The 18,508-nt window shown below is 41.4% G+C and overlaps 1 protein-coding gene across 1 annotated transcript in view; it reads right to left on the bottom strand.

The window, feature by feature from the left end:
- Positions 1-18,508, bottom strand: part of nbas (NBAS subunit of NRZ tethering complex) — a 216,955-nt gene that overhangs the window by 195,552 nt on the left and 2,895 nt on the right. The window contains 8 exon segments of the mRNA XM_034234085.1: positions 4-69; positions 269-407; positions 2,408-2,506; positions 10,770-10,903; positions 13,162-13,295; positions 16,569-16,612; positions 17,624-17,671; positions 18,386-18,463. Coding sequence (XP_034089976.1) covers positions 4-69; positions 269-407; positions 2,408-2,506; positions 10,770-10,903; positions 13,162-13,295; positions 16,569-16,612; positions 17,624-17,671; positions 18,386-18,463 — 742 coding nt within the window.

The raw sequence follows: 18,508 nt of genomic DNA, 5'->3' as shown, positions 1-18,508 counted from the left end.
TACCTTTTCCTCTCCTTGTCTGGCAAAGAATCTGAAACTGGGGATCTTGAAGAAACCTCTCTTCTGATTCTAATAGACGCAGATAAGAAATGACAATAATTAGTGACACTGTGTGTGTGTGTGTGTGTGTGTGTGTGTGTGTGTGTGTGTGTGTGTGTGTGTGTGTGTGTGTGTGTGTGTGTGTGTGTGTGTGTGTGTGTGTGTGTGTGTGTGTGTGTGTGTGTGTGTGTGTGTGTGTGTGTGTGTGTGTGTGTGTGTGTGTTCTCACCGCACTGACATCATCCTCGTAGCTAGTGACCTGCTTGTAGTGTGGCGAGCCAGACAGAGTCCTCCAGGCTGTTATCCCATAGCAGGAGGCCTTGGACGTGCAATCATCCCCCGACTCACAGCCTCCCACCAGCAGCAATCTGACCAGCACACAAATACACACACACACACACTCATTGCTATCACCTCCAAGATTGTGCCCCTGACGGATCAATTATCTTTGCATAACAAGGACAGCGAATTAATTTGGTCACTGTGAGGTCATCCTTCAGCCTGGGTTGAAGCCAGGTATATCTGTAGAGTTTCCCCCACTACTGTAGCCATTTAGCTAAACTGTGGATTAAAAAGTTATTCATGAGAAGTAAAAGGGTGGTTGGAATCAATGTTTTTATGGCAGGAACAATACCACAATGACCACAGTGATCTGTGAGCCTGTGTTTGCAGTTAAAAATGCTATGGTGGTTAGGAACTCAGGGGAAAAACAGTGCTTTCCAGCTCAACACTGCACCCTGGTGCAGAGAAGGTAAATGTTTAGTAAGAAACAAAAGCTGAACGTGAGGTTATCAACTGATAGCAGACTCATGTTTATGTTAAGATAGTAGCTCATGATACAAGCCACTTTGTATGTATACTAAGGTGTTCCTTAAACAGATGTTCAATCACTTGTCACATCCCTTGGCACATCTGCAGACACATGAGTATATAACCTCTGATAATGAAAAGATCAGTGTTTAAATGCACATCTGGAAACATTTATGAGTATTTATAATGCCATCTGTGCATCACGGAATTTAAAACTGTCACTGTTGTATAGCTACTGCTTGAGCCTTAACAAGGTATATATTTATTATTATTCAGTATTCAGCTGTTGAAATCATTTTTTCATATTATTTTTCAGCTTCTCATCTCGCTTTTCCCTTACTTCTATCCTATTCTCTCTGTTGCTGACCCAGTTTTTACGCAGGGATCATTAAAGTTTCATCTCATCTATCAGCTGGCAAACACTTGACAGTAGCTGCCAAAATCTATTAAGCTGCCAAACCAAGCTTCACCGGCCAAACTAAATCTGGTTAGTGCAAACCGGGAGAGCGCTGTGAAAACAGTGAGGTCGCGGGTGTGAGCCAGATATAATTAACCCGAAACTTTGAATGGTACGTGGATTGGAGGGCCAAGGGAATTTTAGACGGCTATAGTTGATTCCTGCAGGTATTGCATTAAAGTGATTGGCTTATCTTATGCCTGGGCAATAATGTCTGCATAAGATCCTTGTATTTCTACTTCCTTTTCCGATGTTACAAACTGATATTCAGAGTACATATTTTAATGTGTACCAACTTTTTTTAAAGAAAAAATAAAGCTTCAGTAAAAAGTTAACTGCAATGCAGTAAAATCCCGCTAAGTTGTAGCACGGCGATCAATATACTACATATTTACGAGCATATTGACAACATGTTGCCCCTAGATGTCAAATGATGAAAGTGTTTGAAATCACACTGATTTTTAAGATTTATCATCATCTGCATTGGGTTTAATGGATGAGTGTTGATTCAAAGGATTTATAAGAATGTCTGCAGATGCTTGAATGTAAATGTATGAACAACACTCTTGATGAAACACTGTTGTAATAGAAGTGGGCTCCAACTGAGGAGGCCACAAGAGAAAATAAATTCACTAATGGTGTCAAGTTAAGGCTACAGGCATTAATTACGCTGTCATTGATGGATTTAAAAGGGAAATCTAGACAAAAATGCAAAAGGGGCTCATTTTCAGATGTAATATTAGCATTTTGTGCTTCTACTGTGACGTGTTTAAATGCTTTAAACCTCTTTTTACCCTTTGTTTGAGCCATGTCTGCTCTGATTGGTTAGCTGGCTGGCTCTGTTGTGATTGATCAACCGCTTAGGGATGTCCTGCCCTAGCCTATCACGTACAATGTATTGGAGCGCTAGCCAATAGAAGCGCAAGTGATGCATAGCAATGTTCCCATGTTACAAAAGTAAACAAAGGAATCCAATCGAGGCGTTACAGGCTTGGATGTGTTTTATAAAACCTTATCAAACACATCCAAGAAAGGGCAAACCCAAAAAGCATAATAGGGCCCCTTTAAAAATGGGTGAAGGATTGTTGGCAACAAACATACCGGTGTCCAGGGTGGTAAATAGCCGAGGTGATTCCGTGGGAGAAGTGAGAGGAGAAACTGAAGCTGTGGTTCTCTTGGAAGTTCTGATTGGTTCCCACACTGAAAGATAAAAATAAAAATAAGAAAGAGACGGAGGGAGAGAGAAGATAGTCACATGACAAGTTGACAATAATTTAACTCTGGCACATAAACAATCAGAACATGAACACTCATGTGCAAAGTGTTAATGGTGCGACAAAGCAGTTTTAGCCATGATGACAGAGCAATTTCAAATCCCGGATGCAATTTCAAATGACATTGCAAAATATATAATCTAATTTAAGTGCACAATCTAAATTAGATTTGTATTAGAGGAGATGTCATGTAATTTGTGTGGACATATCTCATTGGGGAAAAGTTTCCCTGCAATGTAAACGGTACGGAGAAGGAGAAAGTGGGTGGAGAAAAGGAACAGGGAAAGCAAACGCATATTTCAGACGTGTAGCTGTTTATGCCGCAGTAAAGCGTTTGTGTGTTTGTGAGCACACGTACAGAAATATTGGCATGGGGCTCGAAAAGAGAGAGTAAGAAATATGGCTGTCGAGGCTCTGCCATAATTCTGAAATTGTAATTCAAAGTGTTTATGTGAAAATATTGAAATGCAGTCACATGAAGAGGGGTGATAGAAGATCCATTCTGAAAATGAATCTCTAAAAACAAGCCAGCATTTTCAGAGTAAATCCGAAGCAAATATCTCACATTTTAATTACCTCCTCACACACACATACACACACCCTGGTGGCTTCAAAAGCAGCTAACACCATTTATCTGCCTGTAATAGAATAGTAAATCATAATTTTCAAACATCCCTGGTCACGCAGAAGTCACGGCAAGTCGTCTGATCAAGATTCAACACACACTCGCACAATCTCCTCCCGTGTGTTGGAGTGTGAGCGCACCGAGGCTGTGACAGCCGCAATCATACAGAGTGAAATGGGAAATCTCTGAAATAATGCCGTATTAAATAATGCTAAATTAAAAAAGGGACGGTATGGGCAGCCACGAGGAAAAGCACACACGCAGGTTCGCAAGCACAAACTCAGATGTCATTAATCTAATAATCAAAATGTGTATTTGGATTGGCCAGTAGGGGAATTGGTATGCAAAGAGAGGAATCGCTAACGTTTACATATAGACAAGCATAAAGCATCAAGTCTTACCATAAATGGGTGCAATGTCCTTTAAAAGGTTGGGGTATATACATGTAGTAGATGCATTTGAATCAGATGGTAAAGCAGATAAGATAAGGGGGCAGCGAGATAAGGATGAATTTACGTGTGCCTAATGCTGAAACTATGCAGTTAAAATGTTTAAATGATGTAACTGAAACAGTTCAAGTTGTAGCTGAAGTCTGTTTCAAAAACAATGGCAGTACTGAAAGAGGTTTTGGTGCAGGAAGGTTAAGGGGAAGCAGTGAAAGGAGCTGCAGTATGAGGCAAAGTGCTGGGGTTTAAGTGTATAAACTGAAGAAGATGATAGGTGAAGTGTTGGCTAAAGTGTAAACACTGTAAGCATCAGGACAACATTTCTTGATAACAGTTTGAAGGGAAACACAGGAGACCTGAAAGTGTAAGCATCAAGTAAGGTTGAAATGGCAATTGAAGAGAAAGATGAACAGTCGAAATGTAAGTTCCCACTCTTTGGGGCTGTGTGCTCTCTCCGACATATTGTATGTGCACAGACTTTTAAAGCAACGCTCCTGTCTGTGTGGGAACTTATCTACAGAAATACACAGGAAGAAGAGAGACGTTTTATGTCACAAATGTACAGTACATGTTTCATTTTTTACTTCCTCTTTCTTATTTAGTTGGAATGCTGTTAACAGCTGTTATTACATGGTTTAGTTGAATACTCGATTCTGATTGGTCAATTCAGAAGACGTGACACGTTGTTAATCCAGAACAGACAGACCGCTGTCAAGGATTTATTGACCGTTGTTAAGGACGCTCACATCTGCACAAAGAAGTCCGTTCGATTGAACTGTATAAAGTTTGGCAGTTTGCTTTTCTAACTGACAAGACAAGAGCGACAAGAAAACAGCGGAAAAGTAACGGGCAGAAACCCTCTTTTTTACGCAGCGGTCCAGACATACACATCAAACGGCGACACATATTCAGTTGCCAGTTACTTTGGCATTAGGGCAGGGATATCTAGATACTTTCCAAGGTTTGACATAATGAATTGTGCTACTTTTAAAGCAAGCAGCGATGTTTTCAAATCTGTAATCAAAAAGCTCCTCAAAAACGCTATCGAAGCAGTTCCTGCCGTTACTACGTTAGTTCAAACAGTAACAACGTAGGCTACTATTTGTTTTAGCGGATGCATGTCAATTTAAATCAATACATACAACTATTTTATCAATAAAATCATTTTCTAAATCCATAATCATTTCAATTAATATTGGGAGTCATATCGTTACTTTTTGAGAATGTGGCCATGTAATAAGCGGGATAATGTGCAGCAACTTGATCATTATGGGGAAAAGAACATCGACAGGCTGATCAGGAGCCCGACGCGAAGCGGAGCCTGTGACACGGGTTTCACCCATCATCCAAACCCATCAATTTTAGTAAATATTGTCCCCTTGAAACCGTTACTTAACTGATTTGGGATATTTGTACTTTGATAACCATTAATCTCCCCTTCAATGTTGACTGGGGATCCTTCAAATCCCGCCAAATTATGTGTGACGTAATTGCGGGCCAAGCGCTCCAGCTGCACCGTTCCGGATCCCAGCCAGCATCTGCATGCAAACTCACGATGGCGCACACAGCAGCAAGCTCAGACAGCGATGATGACAGTTTAATTTTGAACGTGTCTGATAGCTCATATGAGGCTGAAGGATCGGTTTATGTTTTATCTGTTAGAAGTTTAGGAATTAGGTGCGTCAATATGGGCGATAATACGGTCATGTAGCCAATGGTGGACTGGGACTAAAAATCAGCCCGGGACTCTCGACCGGCCCACTTCGGTACCGCTAGTAAATTGTCAACGGGGGGAGTGGGGGATGTGCTAGTGACTTTATATATACAGTCTATGGCTAGTGACTTATCCGACCGGCCCATCGGGATTCGTCCCGATGGCCAGTCCGCCACTGCACCAATCCCTGCCCACGTAAACTGTCAATGGGGGGAGCCTCGCTGCGGGGAAACGGTGGACCTAGTGTCCCAATCGGAGTGGGAATAATCATAATCATAATCCGTGCATTTTATCCATTAATTTCCCCAACATTGGGGTAAAAAAAAAAACACACGTTTAATCCATGTTGGTGTACTACAACTACAAAAAGCATCGGTTTGTTTTTTCATCAGGAAATTCAGACCGGCTCAAACAAACGTTTTGTAATCATCATCCTCCCGATCATTTAATGTATCATATGTTCGCCGAATTGACATGAAAGCACTAATATATGTAGTTTAATCCACTTGAGTTTACAACTACAAAAATAATCGATTTGTTTTTATATCACATCCGACGGGAGGAAATTCAGTAGCTCTCACTACCGATTTTTAATCCTAATTTAATCATCATCTTCACCACGATCATTTATGTTTATGTTCGCCGAATTGACATGAAAGCACTGACAGATATGAATATACAGTAGTCAACTTCATTAAAACGTTATTAACGTGCGTAAACTCAGTAATTCACAATTTCTACGCATGACAACACACTTAGTCCGTGTTTGGCTCTCGCCGCACAGTGAAGCATTCCCGCATTGACGTCACTTCCGGCTTCCCCCAAAACTTCAAAATGAGTCGAAGGAATTTCCCCGTGATGTTTGAAATTATTGATAGTTATCGGAACGGTATCGCAACTTCTTTTTTAAACTGACGGTTCGAGATTACTAGCCCAATATTTCATTGCACAACAGTTGTTGGTGGCTGTGACAGGCTCTTTAACCGTTAACAGCTAACAGATAGTTGGAATGCTAACCTCCCACATTGAACATCGCAGAAACTCCGTTCAAACATCAAAACGTTCAGCTCGGTCGGGAATCGAGTGCTATTACTTTTATCATTCATAACTTTCATAATTCCAGAGATACATCCCATAATTCATAACATTTTTAACCATTGAAGTCAATGGAGAAAATCTTCAGACTTGAACAATCTTCATGCGACTTCAACTGCTAACTGTTCCTTCATACTTTCACTCAGAAACCTCATTCCAACTTTAAAATGTTACACATCTTTCTGACATTATTCGTGTAACACAACTTTTAAATCTGATTCTTACTTTTAGAGATAGTAAACATTGTTCAGACCTTGATAAAGAGGCTTTCTTCAAATTTTAACATTAACTAGAGTGTGTGATGTCACAGCTAGAGTGTAGGAAAGCTTGAAATTTGCCTTCATATTTTTTTTTTAAACTGCCATAATTCCCAAACCCTACATTCCTGACACATAATTATTCATGACAAACGTAGGAAAACCTCTCGTAGCTTGAAAAATGACAAATAAATCAACAAAAATGCCTCTTGGGGGCATGAAGTGACAAAAAGCCCATTGTAATTTCAGGCTGATATTTCCTCACAGCAGCAGCCGCACACCTTTAGTTAATCTGCCAAAAAGGTCACATTATTGACCCGAAAGTACACAAAAAACACACTTCAGATACTCAAGGTCCTTGAGATGCTTCACGCTTTGAAATTTCACCGATATCTGTTACGGTTCTTCAACAAAACGTTCACATGTAAGAGGTTTATCTCTCATTCAGAACAATGGAAACCTCTGATCTCTGGACACCTCGTTAGCTCAAATATAAACACCTGTGTCATGGAACACGATGATGTCATAACTCCAACTGACATGCTCAGAGCAGCAGACTTCAGATAAAGGTTAATGGTCCTGCCCTCAACAGCTCTACGTCAATTATGGGGTGTCATCATATGCTGTTTCCATGGAAGATCAAGAGGGCGATCATTAGAACAGAGAGAGGGTGATCAAGAGGAGAGAGAGAGGGCGATCAAGAGGAGAGAGAGAGGGCGATCAAGAGAAGAGAAAGAGGGTGATCAAGAGGAGAGAGAGAGAGGGCGATCAAGAGGAGAGAGAGAGAGGGCGATCAAGAGAAGAGAAAGAGGGTGATCAAGAGGAGAAAGAGAGGGCGATCAAGAGAAGAGAGAGGGCGATAGAAGAGTGAAAGGGCGATCAAGAGAAGAGAGAGGGCGATCAAGAGAAGAGAGAGGGCAATCAAGAGAAGAGAAAGGGCGAGCAAGAGAAGAGAGAGGGCGAGCAAGAGGAGAGAGGACGATCAAGAGAAGAGAGAGAGGGCAAGCAAGAGAAGAGAGAGGGCGATCAAGATAAGAGAGAGGGCTATCAAGAGAAGAGAGAGGGCGATCAAGAGAAGAGAGAGAGGGCGATAGAAGATTGAGAGGGTGATCAAGAGAAGAGAGAGAGTAATGTAACCTCCTAATATAACTCCTGTGAAAATGTTCAAAAAGTGCTCAAACTTCACTTGTCCAGCCGTGAAGACATCTACGGGACAGTTTTGAGATTTCTTCAAATGTCGTTGCCATGGCAACACAATGCTCACCATGAAACACGGTTCTCATAACTTCAGTGAAAATGCTCCAAACGGCCCAAAACTTCACAGGTTTGGTAACGATGCAGCCATCAACACATCTAAGCCTATTATGGGATGTCATCAAATGCCGTTGGCATGGCGACAGATCATTCGCGATCAAGTTAGTTAAAAAGTTTGCAGTTCAAATATTCTGCTGCTTTTCAAAGCCTTTTTACTTTATTTTCTTCTCTCATCACACATTCAAGCCCCCAGTGTTAATGTATCATTTCAATCTAAATTCTTCACTTTCTTCTTACACATTACATTTCAGCATAGCAATTCAGCGTCAGCTTTTCAGCATAAAGCGTTCCCACTAGCAATTTGTTCAGGAATTGCATTCTCTAGTTGTCTTCCATACTCTGGATATCTGTTTCATTCTTATGAATTTTGGAAGGAGACGATAAGGGAAGTTATTGGGCAGGTGTTCCCACAGGCTGACAAGCCAATCAGCAGCAAGGACCCTTACGCAATTAATGTTTCATATTACAAGAGGCATGTCAGTTTTAATGTAAATTAACAAATCAGTTCACATTTCAATTAGAGAGTAAGATGTGAAGAATTAGGTGCAAAGAAGATTGTGTATCCAGTTTGGTTTGTTTGTCAGCAGGATAACGAAAAAACAACTGTCCATCTTTCTTCCTATGATAAAGACATTATATGCAGGGGTGCACATAACTTTTTTGCCCTGGTTCTCAAAGGAGCACCTGGAGATGTTGCTTGGTGCTCATCCTTAAAATGAAATAAACCGTAACTTTTGAGGGGGTCTTGACTTTATTTGCCAGACACACGGCACTGAACACACATGCAGAGGTGCACACAGAACACACATGCAGAGGTGAACACAAGACAACATTAGCACGACCAGTAATCCTACAAGCATCACTACCCTCCTGACTGTTCTCCTCACTGTCTTCCTCTCTGTCAGACATGGTAGCTGGTGATGTAGGCCTACTACTTTCTCTCTGGTTGAGTCTGCGATTAGCTGCTTGATTCCACAAGTCAACAGCTGCTTTTGGGTCGAAAGTCTCTGTTGTCATCTTAGAAAAGTGGATGTAATCAAATAAGTATGTGAACATAACCAATAGCCTACTATAGCCAATAACAAATTAATGTAACTTATTTTATGTGTGTTGTTCATTCATATCTTATTTTACCTTAACATTTATTTCTTTATTTATGCATTTTTTTTGTATCTCTCCAGTTTTAAAGGATATTTTTGGTTACTGTCCTATAGTATACATTGGAATGATTTAAAACCTGTTTATCCCAATAATTACAAAGGAGTGCCTTGAAAATATGTGTTTACATAAATTGTGACCAAACCGTTTGAATTTATACTAAGAGTCATTTACCTCACTGAGCTGTAGTTAACTCATCAGCCTCTCAGTCTGACTGGAGAGGACTCTCCCTCCACATTATTGTAGAAATATCTTCTTCTTATCTCCATTAGAGCAGCTAGCACGGCACCAGATTATAATAACAACAGCGCTGGTACCACCCTCCCTCTCTCCCTCGCTCACTCGCATTTTGTCTGTGATCTGCGGGCGCCAGATAAGCCGAAAATTAGGATGAGCCCCAACGGTCAAAATGTTTTTTTCCCTCCCAGAACTGCCAGCGCAGCACCTCCCCAGATCTGGCGCCCAAAGGCGAACATCTAGCCAGTGCTACGGGCCGGCCCTGAGTTCATATCATGGTTCATATGCAACTCGCAAATACCTTTCTCTCTCATCTCTCCTCTCTCATCTATTTTCCCTTCTCTCTCTCCCTCTCTCCCTCTCTCAATGTTGGTACGCAAATGCGCTTTGTTTCAAATGACCCGGTGCTCTTTTTTTGGCGGAGGTGCGCATGCGCACCTGCGCACCAGTTATGTGCAGCCCTGATTATATGAGAGTAGCATGGGCCAAGGAAGAACTAATAATATTTTGAAGTGGATCCTAATGAATCCCAATTATAGACGAGCCTGGCAGCCCTCCATGTGCCTTTCTAGCTATATATTACACGGCTTAGTTGAATACTCTATTCTGATTGGTCAATTCGGACATTTCAGAGGTTAATATGACAGTATTACAGCCCGTTGGTAAGCACTATAATGACCATTGCTAAGGAGGATCAAGAGAGAGAAAGGAAAATAGGAAAAATACGTAGCGCTGGACGTCAGATAAATCAAGAGAAGCAGAGAGACAGGAAGTCAACACTAACAGGAACACGGTGTCGGCTCTGTAGTGTATAAGGACTTGTTAGTGGAACAGGAACTGTGAACAGACACAGAAAACATCAATCAGACCTGCCTTCATTTTAAATTAAGTTGTTGTCGGAGTTCCAGCCGTTGGAGCGCCGTGGAAAGGAGTTTTATTTTCTTAGCAGAAGCAATACGATTGTTTTAAAGTCAATAACAACATTTAAATGAATACTGGGAGTCAAGTCGTTTGTTTGTTTAGTATGCGAAGGGACCTTGATCATCCTGAAGGGTGTGCTCGCTGCACATTATCCCTTAAATAACAGTTAGAATATTCTGTACTTTTATTTAAAATTGGATGATGAATACACATTCCAGAATGGGTGTCTATTTGAGCTGCGTAACAGAAGACTCTACAGAAATTAGATCGAAATAAAGAAGTATTTTTGGTGTTATAATCCAAGATAATTCTGGAAAAGTGAAATTCATTTATTTTTGTTTAGTTAGGATAATGTAACGGAGAAGGTGATTTGAGAACTCTGTTATTTTAAGGTGTATGAGTGAAGCAGTTTTGTCTCTCACCTGACCAGGTAACTCTTGAGCCCGCCCCCGTACGTGATAACGAGCAGCTCGGCCGACCAATGGGCGCTGCCTGTGTACTCCAGGAAGATCAGGCCTGCCACTGCACAGCTGAAATCCCCGGGAAAACTCACCGACTGACAAGGAGATCAAATAAAAAGGAGAGTCAACAACAGTGTGAAAGTTACCGATGTAAATTATAGAGAAAATCAAGAAAAGTAAAGAAATGTGTCTCTACTTACTAATTATCTATCAGTTTGTGCCCTCACAAAGTTTTTACAAGGACACACAACAAAGATGTGTCACATCAACGGCAATTGTTAAAGAACATAAAACAGGCAGGGGAAAAATAAGATTAAGAAAGAAAATGATGCGACAGGGAAGGCAGGGAACAAAAGATAAAACACAAAAAAAGTGAAAGAGAGATGGGGATGTAGGGAAGCAAATTGTACTTTTTTTCATGCTAGCTACTCTCTGTCAAATTGACTTTTTTATCGTCTCCAGAAATAGCAGAATGTCACTGGTGTGTGCACTTAATAATGACAAACAAGAGGAACAGAGGTGGGGGGGTGCTGGTGGAAGTGCGCAGACACACATACTGTAGCTACATAACGAAGTAAAGTCGCACTAAAAGAGACTGGGGGGGAGGAGTGTCAGCGCTCATCATCTCTGACAGGGTGGATAGAGGAGCAGAAAGAATGATGGATAGAAATGGAAGAACGATAATATTCAGCACACAGAGGACATTCAAGTAAGAGGGGATGGCAGAGCTACTCAGAGACAGACATGTGAGAATAAGACAAATGCTCGAGGAGGATAGGAGAGGAGGATCTAGGGAAGAAGAATTAAAGAGAGAAGTTGATGAAGATGGAGAATAAAAGATTGGGACAGTATGAGCAAAGAAGAAGAAAGAGATGAGAAGAAGCATCAGACACATGAAAGAAAAAAGCAGGCGTGACAGACAAAGAGGGCACAGAGAGACGTTTTCTTTTAAGAAAGGTGACAGGCAGCTCAAAGTGCCCAGTGAAAGTGTGCTTCAGTGAGAACAGAACACGGCCCGACCGCTCATGTCACTGTAGAGTTAAATATGATGGTAGGATATCAAGCTGCATTTAACAAATTTATAATCTGATTATGTATTTTTTTAAAGAACCAGAACCAGGTCAGTCATTGTTTGGATTAATGGGACAATTATTTTCTAGATACATTAGGCGCGTTCACACCAAGTACTTTTCCCACAAAGGTTCCTGAACTCTTTTAGTTCTCATGATGAACTAAAGCAGATCGCGTTCACACCGAAATTAGTTCCTGGGGGAGGATTAGGCAAATGAAGCCGCTGACATCACTTCTTCTTCTTCTGCTTTGGGTTTACTGGCAGGCCGCAAACCACTTTACGGCGTATACTGCCACCCGAAGTCTCCGGAATTGGGGACTGGCTTCAGTAGAAGCTGCTGGGACTCCCAGCTGCTTCTACTGAAGCCTTCCGAGTAAATCGCCAGAACGCCGACACCTCCTCATCTCCACCGCTCCCATGTTTTATTTTGTGTTGCCATAAATTAGTCTCTCTCCGTTTGTGCGCTGGGCTAATGCTAATGCTAATAATGCTAATGCGAGGATAATAAAATGGCAGCTTCACAAAACATTTTTGAAGTTTTACGGGGCGTGGTTTGCAATCCGCCCAGCCAATCAGACATAGGAACCTTTTTCTCCCACGAAAGTCCCTGCTCTCTAGCAGGGACTGAAAAGGGGGTAAAAAAGGTTCTCAACTAATTTTGTTCCTGGGGCTTTTTGGTGTTAACGCAACTAAATCGTAGTTCTCAGGAACCTGTGTGGGAAAAGTACTTGGTGTGAACGCGCCTATATACATTTAGATTAAATTATAGTTACATTTGCTTACAATAAAGTGTTATCTTACAAAATAAATGGATTCGTTGTTCTATAACAATTCTGTAATTGTCTGAAATTAGTGAAAAATCTCCATTCCAGTTTCTCATGTTTTTTCCGTTCATAAACCAAAGATATTCAGTTTAATATGATATCAAGCATCAAGCATTCAATATGTTGGGGGCATTTTCCCATAAAACATTACTTAAATGATTATAAAAATGGTCAGAATTATAACAATCATCATTATCAACAGCAATTACCTTTTTGTTAATTGATTAATCTAGTCATCCCAGCTCTTAGCTCTAATAAACATTATATTTAAACCAATCATCTGAGAAGAATACGATAATACTGACAAGAAGTTTCCATATGCTCCACCTGCCTGGTCAATTAGAATGAGCATCAATGCATGCAAAATAAAAGTAAAAGGCATTTCAGAAACAGGGCCAGCTTGAAAGGGGACTCTGGGGGTTTGATGACATCAAAGAGGAGGGACAGGCACGGTTACCGGAGGGATGACGAAGAGTTCGCTGCCTATGAGGTCGAAGAGGCGCACGGTGCCAGTGCTGTCGGCGTAGCCCAGCAGGGTGCAGTCGTGGCTCCATGCCGCCTTTCGCCACTGGGGGTTTGGATCCTTTGGCACTGTGGCAGGAGAAAGAAGAAAAAAGACTTGAAAGCTCAAACAAACGGAGAAAGGGTGAAGAGAGATTCAGGGAGCCAGGGATTTGTTATTAAACCAGACAATCTGTGAATAATCCCTGGTGTTCTGAGGAGTGCCAATGATGGATACAGATGGGAGAAGAAGGATGAAGCTAATGCCATACATCAACACCGTGGGTCTCAGGACCTATCCAATTCATGTATGAAGGATAGTTAGAGTAATACATCTCAATAAATGTCTCTCAAAGACGCACAGTTTCCCACCCATACTCACTGGATTAGAGATTTGTTGCAGTTTTTGCAACTAGAGAATATCCGGTCCACTCTGAAGGGATCTACTGATAGATTTTATAAGGCCTGGCAGCCATTGATCACAGACGTAGAGAAGTGCAAGCTGGATTTAACACTTTGAAGATGATTGTGTATAGACTAGAATGTTGCTGAAATCTGGGCTACAACTATTTCTAAAGCAATATTGTAGGTGTTGTATATATTTTGTCTTTTTGTTTGTTTTGAATATATATTTTTTTATTTTGTGTCTATTATGAGAACGTGTATACTTATCTCATTTAATTTTTTGGGTGGGGGTGGGGGGTATATTTGATCAGCTTTGTGGCAGTCTGGTTGAAATGTGCACTTTTGCTCAATGACATTCTATATGATTTTTCTTTATAGTAAAAACGATTAAAAAATAAAGTGTTAAAAAATTCAAAACCGCACATTTTCCCAGGCGCGCTCCCGATGAGTGGAGGGGGAGAAAGGTGGAGAGGCAGAGAGGAGGGGGGAGGGGATCATAAATCCAGCTTTTATTGAAGTATAGGCTACTGTTTTGCCAATCTGCTGGCTCAGCAGTGCTGTGAGTGTAACCATATCGCTGTGATAAAGCACATCTCCGCCTGCTGGCAATTTCTCAAGGCTTCCCTGTCATATTCCACTCTGATAGAAGGGCTGCGGCTGATCCCAGATCTGTTTTGAATATCTGATTTTTCTTATGAGACATTAAACAGCATGAGGGAAATAGGCTAAGAGTTTTATTGTACAAACATGTGCACAATGTGTTGGGCACAAGAACAATGAAGTATTCAAGATACACCCTTTTTGCATGGGCTTCTGCATTTGAGAAACAGTGTGAGGCGTAATTTTACACCACGGGTGCCCTGTCTGCAAAGCAATAAAGTTATGAAAAGGAAGTTATGTTTTTGTTGATATCACATAACAGCGCTATTGACGTTTATTGTATCGAATTTCTTGGCTGAGGAATGCTGCCGCAACCCCTGGTGGGCAATACTGCAAACGAATGGAGGCGTCGGATATTGTATGACTAGAATTTTAAATGAAGAACAAAGGAGAGAGGTGGGAGGCGAGACAGACATAGAGAGGGGAAGAGAATGGAAGTAAGAGAGATGCGGAATAAAAAGAGAGAGCAGGAAACAATGAGCACGGCACCCACTGAGAGGAATAATAGCTCCCCAAATGTTAAGGCCTAAGTCTCAGAAAGCACCTCGGGAAGTAGGCGATTTAACGCACCTTTGAGACTCTCGACTAAGGAGGAGCAGACAACAACATGCAGCCATTGTAGGAGGCATAGGTACCAATTGTAATCTGTTCTTTTGTTGCTCTTTTCCTTCCTATTTCAATCTTTTTTTTCTATTTCACTCACACGCTACCCTCCTATTTCGCTCCCATTATGATTTGTATACAGTATGTTGTTCTGCGGCTGAGAGGGCTCCATTTCCACATAGATGGCTTTTTCGGGAGCTGGGAAATTGGATGTTACTGTCCTGGCTTTAGTTTTTATTTTTCTTCTTTTTCTCCCAGCAATGGCGGGGGTGGAAGTTGGGGAGAATTACACTCAACGACCCAACAGAAGCCTTCTATCTAAAGCCTCACGGATGCATTTATCAGAGCTCAACACTTATGAATTATGTACGGGGGCGGGAGACGACTCCACTGTAACAGGAGCAGGGAGGGAGGGAGGGAGAGAGGGGAGGGGATGGGGGGAGAGAGAGAGAGACAGGGAGTGATACACAGGTGTGGATGCAGCAGATGCAGTCACGCACGGATGTACGAGCAAGAAAAGCTACACAGACACGCGCACACACTGATGCCATTAAAAGGCAGGATCACAGCAAAATCCATTAGGACAAATCTCCGTGAAATGAAATGAAGTAAAATGAAAATGAAAATGAGAGATAAAAATGGAATGAAAAAGAGGAGGGAGGCTGGGTTTTCACAGGCCCAGGGGCTACTGTTATCCACACTCTGAGACATTAGAACAATGGGCCACAATGAAAAGTAGCCTGAGCCGAACACATTTGGTGTGAGAGAAAGAGACAGACAGAGAAGGGGCGGGAAAGATGATGACAATGTAGAAACAATTTAAGAAAAGGAGAGGGGAGTAGGCTAAAAGTGGAGAACAGTGTGATTTTGGTTTCCAGAAGATTTATTTTAACAAATATATTTAGATTTTTTGCAATTATATCTATCTATACATGACTTTTTTCAGTTTGTGGTTGTAGAATTATTAATAATTCCTGGTGAATGTTGCTACAGTGTAGTTGTTGCTTTCAGCCAATTCATCTGTTGTCTGGTTAGATCTGTGAGGGAGACGGTGTTCATAACTGTCTGCCAAAATCCATGTCCAATATCCAATAGCCAAAATCTGTTCAGCGCCTTTTCAGACAGGTTTTTATATAAATGGATCAGGACAGAAAGAGAGAGAATATGAGGGCACACATCTTCATGTATAAAAGACATAAAAAGTGATAGGTGACTGTTAAAAGAGACAATGAGTAGGATTTTCAGTATCATTATTCCGTGACTATGTGTAAACCAACAGAAACCAACGAAAGAAAATCCTACTCCTTGTCCCTTTAAATATAAAAAAATCCCAATACTAAAAAAGAAATGACTTCCTAACATCAAAGTGTATTTACATTCAGAAAGTTTGGGCCTCCCCATGTTTCACGTAATTAATACCAACGCAGCAGGCCATTTTAATTGAATAGCTAATCAAACAATAAAGGAGATTTATTTTATCAGCCAGTACGCGGCTGCTTCTAATGAGTGGCAGTGTATGGGATGAGAGTGATTATCTGTGTCCCTCTTACACAATCCAATTAGCCACCGTGGTTGATATTTCGCTTTGAAACAAACTCCAAGTAGTGTTCGAACACAGGCTATGGACACTGTTAATGAAGAATACAAGTTAAAAACGTGTTGTGAGCTCAAATTAAACGGCGGAGAGGGACTTACCCTGGCACTTCCCAATGATCGAGCCAAAGTCATCTCTCACAGACCTGAGGAGCAAACACACCAGTGAAAAAGCAGCGACATGACAAGGATACACACACCCAAGGGTGCAACTGTACACACTTTTAGCCTTAGATGACCTCATATAACGTGGGTTATAATTGCCACTTATGGCCTCCGAGCTGTAGTAGCTCAATGGATCGAGAAGACAGGGTCTTGAGAGTGGGCAATGTTTAGACAGACTCTTAAACAAAGCTCAATGGATAAGGCCTTGAGCCGACAAAACACCCACTCACACCGACAAATGCCATAAAGCAAGTCTATCACACACTCTGTGATTTAACAACAGGGTGTGTACAAAGGAGTACGGAGAAACCCAGTACATCAATCTGAGGCATAAGAGGAGATTGGTCTCGATTACATCGGGTCAACTGAGTCAGAGTGAACAACAAATACTTTCTTTATTTTTACGTATTGATATGTGAAAATGACTTTCAATTACGCAGAGGGTCAAGAGGAAGGCAGCCCTTTGAGACAAATCAGTCGCAGAGAGAGCAAGACATGTTTGTATACCTGCTTTATTGCTATTGATTTTCATTTCAATTTTGCTCCATTTAAAGCACTACATTGTGTCAATGGAGCACAGTGCTGAGCGGGCACATTTTTCCCTTGTAAGGGGGAAAATTGGATTTGTGTCGGAAAATAATTACAACAGCTCAAAATGAGCACAAACACGCTCATGTGCATGTATGCTTTGGTCGATGATGGAAACATTTAGGCAGCACTTGGGTTTTCAATTTGCTTTCATTTATTTTATGTAGCCCGAAGTGCCACACATGTTTTGCTAGGTTTGCTAAATTGACTCAAATGTTTTCTACTATGACTGATTGAGTTGTCTTTGATTGTATTGATGCTTTATTCTTCAGATACAAGCTTAGACTGCAGCTCATTTTTTTTAAAAGGAGATGTGATTAGCCATCTTGTTAATTACAACTCTCTATCACTCGCACACACAAAGACAGGGAGCTTCAAACAGCGGGAGAGAGTTCAATAATTACCTAATCTCCACACACTGGTCCTGAACCACCGCCAACAGTTTGCCATTACTGTGGAGAGAACAAGAGGATGGTCAGGAATGATCAAGAGAGAGAGAAAGAAAAGAGAGCAGTGGCTGAGAGGAGGTCAATATAACCAACATTTTAAAAAGTGGAGGTGAAATGAATCCATGGTGATTAAGGAAGATAAGAGTGTGTGTCTGGAGGGCCAGGGAGATAAAGACTGTAATAAGAGCCAATGGTGGATGGCTTGAAGAGAGGAGAAACAATAATAATCGGGAGCATTAAACTCCAAGAGCAATGATAGTTAAAGATAGATAATCAAGGATGGATAGAGAATTAAAATGAAAGGCGAAAGGTTTAAAAGGCAGACAGGAATGAAATTGTAGGATCAAACACATCAAGCTAATGGAAATCTGCAGCGTCATTTGACCGCACGTAATGCCATCTTACATGCTGGGATCGATTGCCAATTAAAAAACGGCCTTTCTGTTAGGTGTGTCTGCTGTAGTGAGTAGAATGAAATGATTGGTCAAGGGGATAAGCAAAAGGGAGAGGAAACCAAACGAGAGGGAGGCTTAGAACAAGTCAGCAAGAACATGGCTTGCTTTCAGGTAGGGGTGTGTGTGTGTGTGTGGTGTGTGTGTGTGTGTGTGTGTGTGTGTGTGTGTGTGTGTGTGTGTGTGTGTGTGTGTGTGTGTGTGTGTTTGTGTTTGTGTGTGTGTGTGTGTGTGTGTGTGTTGGATGTGGGTGTGTGTATAGCACCTTGCAAGCACCAGCTGCCAGTTGATCTGCTTATGGGCGAGGCGCACAAGACCCAGAGGTAGACATGAGCTGGAGGGGCTGATGTTTACAGGAACAAACAAACAAACAAATCAAGGAATTAGC

This window comes from Gymnodraco acuticeps, unplaced genomic scaffold (assembly GCF_902827175.1).
Source record: "Gymnodraco acuticeps unplaced genomic scaffold, fGymAcu1.1, whole genome shotgun sequence".
In the NCBI taxonomy this organism is placed as follows: domain Eukaryota; kingdom Metazoa; phylum Chordata; class Actinopteri; order Perciformes; family Bathydraconidae; genus Gymnodraco; species Gymnodraco acuticeps.
This window is presented reverse-complemented; position numbering and strand designations above follow the sequence as displayed.